The following is a 9473-nucleotide window of genomic DNA, read 5'->3' as shown; positions in this document are numbered from 1 at the left end:
CTCCTTCCCCCAGCAAGGAGAACCTCCTCTGGAAGGCTCCCGGGCTGTACCCTGATGGTGCATTCCCCACCACGCCGTGTTCCCCTGCGGATCCGTCACCGTGACTGTGCAGAACGAGCAGTGCTGGCACTCAGCGCTGCAGGACTCACTCCTCTTCCTCCGGGGCATTTCACATCCCCGACTTGACCCTTCTGAGCCGTGCCCCGAGGCTGGAATAAGGGCGAAAAAATGAAATGAGGTCTGGAGGTTTCAGCATCGGCCGGTAAACCGAGAGTCACGGTGCTGTGTGAGGAGCAGAAATATAAGGGCTATAAGAAATAAGAGCTGTGATGCCAACTGGTGTTGGGCATAGGGTTTTTGGGGGTGGGAGGTGATGTTAGAGGATTTGTAGCCCCTCCTTGCTATGTCTGAACTGATGCATATCCATTTTGAGTGGCTGCATGCCCCAGGCTTTCCCATTAAACCGGAGCTACATGCCTCCTTTGCTTAAAACACATAATAACATACAGGTCAAGGCCAGGACTCATTCCAAAAGAAGGACTTTCAGGATTTTTCTGAGCACTGAGACATGCGGAAGGACTGCTAACGGGGTGGGTACACTTCAAGAAGAGCCCCACAGCTCCTGAACTCCCTTTTTTCCTTTCCTCACCACCCCGAACCCTGGATAAATTGCACGACAGAATGAAATGATCAATAAATAGAAAAACACCGTTAAGTATCTTGGCAACGATGATGTTAATCAGCCATGTAAGCTGACTTTGCTCTCTCTCTCCCTTAAAGCAGCGCAGTCCCAGCTGTCTGCAGAGGAGTGATGGGGGCTCTCTGCAGCCTGGGGCACCCAGACCGCCTTTTCCCCTGCCTTGCTCTATGAGCAGCCGCTGCCTCTCCGACTGCAGGCAAGGTTTCTGCTTCAGCAACCTAAAAAACTCACTCCTTGGAGTAGAAAATGCACAATAATACCCCAAACCAGCTAGGACCACCTTCACCCTAGGAGAACGCCTCTCCTGTTTGGTTTTCAGGGTATTTGCTGTCCTTGAGCTGCTGGTTGGGCCTCTGGAAACAAATCCCCTTGCTCAGTGCTGTCACTGCTTGGGATGCTCCTGAGCAATGAGCAGGCTGGATCGTTTGTGGCTCCATTATGGTGTTATGCATGTCCTCACTGCTTGTTCCTGCTTTACTCCCCAATCCTTGCCTCCTCCTGCGGTATATAGGAGCTGGGTGGCAAATCCGATCTGCGGAGACCATGCTGGCACCAGTTTCTGGGAGCACTCGACCTGTGCAGGCCAGCCCATTAATGCAGCAAAAGGCATTTTTCCTCTGGTGCATGTTACCGGTGCCAAGGGGCTGTGGCTCCCGTGGGGCTGGGGGGCTGCGAGGAGCCCTCCTGCCTGTGTGCATCCACCACTGGCATCCAGCCTGGCAGCGTGCTCAGGAGCCAAGAGCCGAGCAGCACCAGCCCTGCCAAACAGCAGAGTTTGAGCATGGTGAGGTGAAGGATGAATTGGCAAGAATCTAAGCAGGAAGCTTGATTTTTATTTTTTATTTTTTCCCAAGGAAACCGCTGGCAGAATTAGCACGTTCCCACAATCCGCTCCTTGGTTGCATCAGCTCACCTTTCTGCTGGCAGCAGAGAGGAGACCCGGCAAAGTTTGCAGCAGCTCTACCCAGGCCATAAACATCGATTTTTGTGTGTGTTTTCAGTCTGCCATGTGCAGTAAGTGCTCCGAAAGGACCGTGCCATGCTGATTCATTCAGCAATGAGGAACAAAAACACAAGCCATGCAGTCGATAGGTAATCAAGATTAATGGCTTTTCAGCCTACTTTCCCCCATGCGAAATGAATCCTGAGTTGTGACTCGGCTGTTTAACGTTTGCTCAATTTTAGGCATTAATGGCAACTTCTCCACGTGCACAGGTCATTTGTTCGCGTATTTTGGACTTCCCCTCATCTGGCATTGCGCTGCTCTTGCTTTGCTTAACCACAGAGAAAATTCCTGGAGATAATCACTCGCCTCCGGGGATTAAGCTTAAAAGAGCAGAAATCGAGCCCAACCTCTGGCGCTAGCACTTATCCCTGCTCCCTGCATTCCTGCGGCGGTGGGGATGGAAAGCCGAGCAGGGCTGCTCTCCCCACAGTTTGCTTTGGCATCTTCTCTGGGGTTTAGCTTGAATGTGTTTGCCTGGAAAACCACCTTGCGGGATGGAAGTGAGCCTGGCGGGGCTCTGACCTGTCTCATGCCTGCTCCTCCAGCCTCCTCTGCCTGGTTCCTGCTCAGCCTGGAAGGAAGGAGCTTTGCTGAGCTCAGCCCACTGCACAGAGCTGCCCTCCTTCTCCACGGCGCAGAGAAATGTAATTACACCCGCATCCATCGCATCGATATGAGGCAGCAGCAGGCTGGGTCCCTTGGGACACTTCATTGCATTGAAATCTGACTTTATTAATTACCAGCCTCTGATCTCATTTGAAGGTTAAGTTTATGAAATCGAATCCTTATTTTTTTCCGCGTTCCTTGTTCATCTGTCTTATTGAATTTTGTCCGGGGGATGTTTTGGGCTTTAGAAACTCCCGAGCTGCCTTGTTCTTCAGCCGTGAGCTGTCCGGGGAAGGCTGCAGAGCAGGGGCAGATGATGATGTACAGAAGCCCTGGTGAAAGAGGGAAAAATAAATTACAGCTCGAGGAGCTGAAAATGGGGAGGGGAATGTCCCTGCTGGGAGCTGTCAAAGGTCTTTTGCTGGGACAAAGCTGTGGTTTGTTTTGCCCTCCCTGGGGACTCCCTGTGCTCATGCGGAAGGTGCTGAGGGGACACGGGCGGGGGGTGGTGGCTTTCCAGAGCCACGATCACCTCCACTCTGGGAAAGCTTTCCAGCTGCCTCTTTATGCAGTGAGCACTGGATTTGGCTTTAGGCACTTATAGGAGTGCCTGTTTTTTATCTAGACATCAAATATTATTTTTTTTAAAGGGAAAATAGCCGCTAAACAGCTCTTGAAGCTTCGGGCTAGTGCCTAATTCCACTCGAAGAGCTTTGTTAGATAATTGTAATACTTTTCTGAGAGAAAATAGAGCAATTGAGGCTCGTAATTAAAAGCTATTCAGACAGCTTTGATCTTTCTCTCTGCATCTTTACTTACCAAAAGCAAATGCCAGCGACTAACTCCTGGCAATATTTACTGCCACTGCACTTGGTGTTTTTCTTTCCCTCCTGTCCTTCCTCCCAGCACAAGTGAGCCGAGGGTGGGAATGCCAGGCTTCGAGGAGCTGGGACCCTCTGAAGGCATCAAACTAGGCTCGTTTTTCCCCAAACTAGCAGCAGACGTGGGGGGCTCACTGGTTCCTTGGGTTTGCAGTGGGAGAAGTGGGGGCTGGTGGCACATCAGCACCTTTTGTCCCTACCCAGATGTCCCCCAGGAGCCCCCAGGATCCTGTGGGTGACAATGCAAATGCTTTGGACAAACCAGGCTGTACAGAAAAGGGACAAATTATCTCCCTCAGCTGGCTTTTAACAGTATCATCTACAGGCCCTTCTGCTTCATATCTTCTGTATTCCTCTATATTGAGTTTTCGCTCATCCATTTTTAATTTCTCTTCTCAGTTTTTTTTTTTCTTTTTTTTTTTTTTTTTTTTATTTAAATTTTTCATCTAAATATGCTTGAGAGCCGGGCCTTCATTCCTCGCTGGAGAATTGTTTCGTTTCTCACCCAAAATAATCGTGACCGGCAGCAGAGGAGACAGCGCGAGACTGCTCAGGTACCAGGGGATTACAGCTTCGCGGGGGAACGAGCTACAGCACAACTCCAGCGAGCACAATTGACCGAGACAAACAGAATTTCTTGCTGCAGCATGAAGGCTTAAAAAGCAACAGCGATTTCCGATCCCCGCTCCACGTCTCAGGTGCCTGCACTTAACGGCTGTGGTGGGAATATGAGCCCTAATTCCTGTTTCTGGGGTGGAAAATGGCTCTTTTTCCATCTTTTGAGGCTGATGAAGCACAGTCCCCCAGTCCCCAAGGGGCGGGTGATGTCCCCCAGTGGGGGACAGGCAGGAGCCCCTGCCTTTCCCCACCTGCTGCAGCACGCAGGATCAACCCGAAAGCCCCCAGCTCCTGCTGTAGGCAGGGAGCTGCGAGGTTGCCCAGCGCCTTCGCACTCATTCAGGCATCCCATAAGGAAGCTCATCTTCGGCTTTGGGGCTGAGCCGGCTGCCCTGCTTGATGCACGGCCAGCTGGAAGGGGCTGGAAGGGAGGGAGGGTCGCTGATGGAGACCCCTGTGACCCTGGGGACCCCGGGAGGGATGCTTGGGTTAGCAGAGTGATAGCCAGGGATTTATTAGGTGACTTAAAGGCATTTATTTCCCTGCCTCCAGTGTTTGAGGCACAGCTAATGCTCGTCTGCAGCAAACCAGCCTGATGTGATTCAGACGAATGAATTAGGGTTTCCTGCAGGGTGAACTAGTGCAAAGAGCAGGGAAGCATCCCCTCCACCCTGATTTCTGCTCTCCCAGCAGCAGCAGCAGCAGCAGCCAGGCTCCGGGTGCGTGCTCAGAGGCTCTGCCCGAGCACGGCAGCTCCCTTGCGTGCAGCCCAGCAGTGCTGCGGAGCTGCCGGAGCTGCAAAAAGAAGCGGAGAGTGCCGCTTAGTGCCGCGGGGCTGCTGCAGCACAGGGCGCTGTTTGGCAGGCACACCACCATCTCCTGCACCCGTGGCAGCTGGACATCCTCTGAACATATGGGAGACCTCGGCCAGAGCAACCCCTTCCTCCCCTGGGGCACCCCATGGAAGCAAAGAGGAGCTCAGGCTCCTGCCTTGAGCGTTTGATGGAGAAAAGCAGGGCTGCAGGCAGGATGCTGGTGACAGCATGGGGCCGCTGGGACCACTCAGCCAAATATCTGCTGGAGGATGCGGAGAAGATGGGATCTTTGTTGGTGGCGCTCAGACAGGAGGCTAAGGTGCAGACTGAAATACAGGAAATTCTGCTCAAGTAAAGGAAAAAGAAACCCTGCTGCGAGGGTGGTGCAGTAACCAGAGAGGCTGTGGCTTCTCCATGCTTGGAGATATTTGAAACTGGAGATATTTGAAACTGAAACAGACAATCCAGGTGCTCGGTGGCACCCCAGGAGCCAGCTTTGGGGACCCCCAGGCTTTTCCCCCCTCTGGAGCCTGTTGCCAGCAGATGGCAGCCGTGCTGAAGCGGTGGGCGCCTGTCGCAGCCCAGGTTCTTGTGGTGCCCTGTCTCTGCTCCGAGGGGCCATGGGGCACCCCAGCACCCTGCTGCTGCCAGCACCCACCTCCTGCCCTCGGGAGGTGGTCGGGACACGGCCCCCGGCTTTCTGCCCACAATCAGCTGCCTGCAACACCCCAACCCTCCAAATTTTTCCAAAATTAACACTTTTAATATGTTCAATAACACCAACGATTTTACGTTCACAAATGTATTTCAGTTTTCTACAAGGGAAACGCGGAATTGCCTTTATGATGTATCAAAGGGTGCTAATTTTGGTGCCAGAGCCCTGAGGGCACTCATAGGCCTGAATCACCCTGAGCGGCCTCACCTGGGGGCTGCCCCAAGCCCCCACCCCCTCCAGGAGCCCTTTTAAGCTGGGTGCTGCCACCAGAGCCCTCCCTTTGTAGTGTGGTCTCCTGGATGGACCTGGGGATGCAGCCTCCTCTTTGTCCTTGGTTTCTGGAAAGACCTATGTTCTTGGTATCTTTTCTTGTGGATGGGCTCAGGTAGGTGTGTTGTAGCTTGTCTCTGGCCCCTGTTCTTTTGCTTCACCCGTTTTTCCCTTCCTGGTGGGGTGCAGACAGGTCAGAGCCCAGCCTGTTGCCTGTAGAACTGGGGAGCTTTCCCTGTCCCAAGCTGAAGATGGGAAAGTGAGGAAAAGCTGAGGAGAAAAAGCTTAAGTGTGTCTTGTTACAAATGAGACCAGATTTTTTATTTTTATTTAGAAGAACTTATTTTGCAAGTTTTAACTTAAGCCAGTTAATACAGATCCCTATGGCTGTTAAGGGGTGTGAGACCTAGCTTGCCCCAGGCAGTCCCCTTACTGCAGGACAGTGAGTGCTGTGCCTAGCACAAGGGCTGGTATCAGGTGTTTTTTAGGGTAGTGATGAGTGCAGTGTGTTTTCAGTATTGCTTTGGCTGAAAACTTCCACTTCCACTTAATGAGGTGCTCTGGTGGCTGCACCGCTGCTCCCTTGTACCGTGGTCCTGTGGGTCGCCGCCCTCACCCCCTAAGTAGGGGAAACACTGAAGCAGTGTGAGTGCTGGAAGCTGGTCACAAACGTGCATAAAAACTTTTCTGTAAGCTCGTGCGTGGGTCTAGATAAGAGGTCACAGGTATTTTGGGGCAAGTGAGGTACCTATTTATAGGTATTTAATATTATATGGATAGATATTCACCCGTGCTTTGAGCTGGTTGGAGGAAAGCCATGGTGAGGGAAGCGAAACATCTGATCTGCTTGTGGCTTACAAAACACCTGATTTGTTACAAATTGGTGACTTAGAGTAGATAAAATGCAATACATATAGGGTGTCTTGGGACAAGTAGCACAGGGTTTCTTCAGAGAAAGAAGGAGCAGTTTTTTCCCCATGAAGTTTATTTCATCAGTCACTCTTAAATAAATATATATTTGACATTTAACAGAAACAATTAGTTTAAAAATAATTTCTGACACAAATAACTACAGTTGTTGAAATATTTATATGGTGTTGAATGCCACTTTTAAGACACAGGTTTTGCTTTTTGGTTTAAATTTATCTTGTGTTACCAGTTCAGGGAAAAAGAAATCTGGCTGTGGGATTGGAATAGACATCCCTCAGTCAAAACCAAGGCCATAACACCTGTGCACACATGGACATGAAATACTCTTGCAAATACTCATCTTGTGTCCTCTGTCTGTTTTGGTGATATGACACAAAGTGCGTGTTGGCTCTGCATCAAGCCTTCCCCCAGATAACAGCTCTTGAGAAGCGAACAACCCCTTAATCTGAGAGCTGCTCTTTAGCTTCTCTGTGCTGTACAGTAGGTGGCAATAAAGGACTGCCATGGAGCAGAAACAAACCGTTAAAAGGGAAGCTCTGTCCTTAGTGCTTTGGGGAGTGTGATTAAAAATAAGAACATAGCGATGCGATTCTGAGATGTTTGGGGATGCAGGGAGGGGGAAGATGCAAGACTTGCAGGTAAGCAGGACAAAATGTGGGAGTGATGATAGACATACACGTGTGACATGTAAACTAAAGAGAAGGGTTGTGCATTCATGAAGTGTTCCCCTAAGTTTGCAAAGTTACCCCTGCAGAGCCAAGGGAGGGGAGGGATCTGCGAGCCCCAGCCCCGTGCTTAAGAAGTTCTGCATTCCAGCATCTTCCGGAAACTTTTCCGAAAGCTGTCATCCAGGAAGGCGTACAAGAAGGGATTCAGGCAGGAGTTGGCATAGCTTAGGCTGGTGATGAAGTAGGATATGCCAATGACCATGGAGGTCTGGGGCAAGTCAGTGGTCAAAGCCACGATGGTGGCCAAGTGGAAGGGGGTCCAGCAGAAGAGACACACGGCCAGGACGATGAAGACCATGATAGTGACTTTCTTCTTGGCTTTGTCCAGGGCTTTAGCGTTAGAGTTCAAGTGCATGTTCCTCAGCTTGTACAGCATCATGGTGTAGAGGATGCAGATGGTGGATACTGGAATGGCGAAGCCAAGGATGAGGGTATAGATCCTGCTGGCTTTGAACCAAAACCTTTCGGGCTTGGGGAAATTTAGACCACAACTCTTAATCTCCAGGTCATCTACGTAGACGTTAGCAAAGATGATGAAGGGGAGAACTATGATGGTGACTAGGATCCAGATGCACAAACTGACGATCCTGGCTGCTCGGTATGTACGATGTGGCATCCTCTTGGACTTGACTGTGGCCAGGACGACCAGATAGCGGTCTATGCTCATGACTGTTAAGAAATAAATACTAGAGAAGATGTTGTAGTGGTCTATGGACAAGATGACCTTGCAGAGGACTTCTCCAAAGGGCCAGTAGTGCAGGAGGTGTTCAGCGATATTAATGGGCAGGACGAGTGTGAACAAGTCGTCAGCTATGGCAAGGTTCAGGATGAACATGTTTGTCACAGTCTTCATCTTAGGAGCCTTGAGGATCACGTAGATAACAGCGGTGTTGCCTGTGAGCCCAACAGCACAAATCACAGAGTAAATCACAGGGAGGACAACATAGAAATCGGCTGCTTGCTCTTGGAAGGAAAAATTGAACCTCATGCTGCTGTCCAGGTAGCAGCTGTTGCCTGTGTTGCTGCACGTGCTGTTCAGACCATCCCACAGAGAGCTGTTCCCCATGCCTGCCGGTCACAGGCTGCCCTCCAAAGTCACTGAAAGCTTTGCTAGCCCAGGAGGGAGAACCTTTTTTCCTGTGTGGTAAAAGGCTGCTGTATCATCTAGGATCAGGTTATTTCCAAAAAGCGAGTTGAGGCAGCGTGGCTAACCTCACTTACCTCTGTTTGCCACCATGGGAGAAGTCAGATTTTTTGCAATGAGCAGGGAAAAAAAAATATGGATGATGCAGAGGGCTCCATGAACAAAGCAAATAAGGATTGTATCTCCCTATGCAAGTCGAACAACTCCTCTCTTGGAGGGCATGCAGGTGAGCCGTGGCTTTTCTCTGCTGGGGAGGTGAAGTGGCTCCTGCTCAGCCATCTGCAGCTCAGGTCCTGGGGCTTGCAGGAGTGAGGAGGGCAGGGAGGGAGCTTTGTGCCTGGCCGGCTTCTCTCAGCCCTTGGAGGACTTGAGGGCTGGCTGCTCTCCCACTTGCAGGGCTTTCTTTTCCATGTCAGAGCAGAAGCAGTGCTGTATTTAATTAATGGCTCTCTTTGTGCTGGGGACCTCAAACTTGTTTCTCCAGCTGAGACTGCACACACAGGGAGGGAGTTTCTGGTGTGGCTGCTCCTCACACCAGGGGTCCCCTAGCAAGAGAAGGAAGGGGGGGAAAAATAGAGTTGAAGGAATATTTCCAAAACTAATTTAGAGAGGCTTAGTGTACGTTTAAAGTAACTTTTTAGCTCAAGCATAGGTTATGATATCAGACCATGCTCACTGCATGCATTTGTGGCAGCACACGAAACTTGGCACGCACGGGCAGACCTGTGAATCTCCAAAGTTCAGGGCTACCCAGACTGAAAAGGGGGGGTAGCACCCTGCAAGCAAGTCGTCTTTAGAGTCAAAGCAAGAATCCCCCTCTCTGTTTACACCTCCACCGCTATCGCCTGACCCACGCTTCCGAGAATTCCTCCGCAGGGAAGCGAGCAAACAGCCGACCCCCTGCCACGATCAAAGGTTTGGCAACTGGTCCCCAGGCTCTGCAGGGAGAAGTGCCTCGCTCCACTAGTAGCGGCACGGCAAGAAACTGAGCCAGGAAGAGCAGCGGTGGGCTCGGAGTGCCCCTTACCTGGCGAGCGGCTCCGGCTGCCTCCTCCGGCAC

At 51.1% G+C, this 9473-nt stretch overlaps 1 protein-coding gene across 2 annotated transcripts; it reads right to left on the bottom strand.

The window, feature by feature from the left end:
- Positions 1-6686: 6686 nt before the first annotated feature.
- On the bottom strand, positions 6687-8370 carry NPBWR2 (neuropeptides B and W receptor 2). 2 transcript variants are annotated; one of them, XM_035344022.1, is made up of 2 exons: positions 7322-8370; positions 6687-7285 (listed from the first exon to the last, which is right to left on the bottom strand). In XM_035344022.1, the coding sequence occupies exon 1, from the start codon at positions 8333-8335 to the stop codon at positions 7337-7339; it is 999 nt and encodes a 332-aa protein (XP_035199913.1). In that variant the 5' UTR covers positions 8336-8370; the 3' UTR covers positions 6687-7285; positions 7322-7336. The 2 variants fall into 2 exon arrangements, with proteins under 2 accessions (XP_035199913.1, XP_035199914.1); XM_035344023.1 differs by having other exon boundaries at positions 6687-7067; positions 7772-8370.
- Positions 8371-9473: the final 1103 nt, after the last annotated feature.

Source organism: Oxyura jamaicensis, chromosome 20, assembly GCF_011077185.1.
Source record: "Oxyura jamaicensis isolate SHBP4307 breed ruddy duck chromosome 20, BPBGC_Ojam_1.0, whole genome shotgun sequence".
Lineage (NCBI taxonomy): Eukaryota > Metazoa > Chordata > Aves > Anseriformes > Anatidae > Oxyura > Oxyura jamaicensis.
This window is presented reverse-complemented; position numbering and strand designations above follow the sequence as displayed.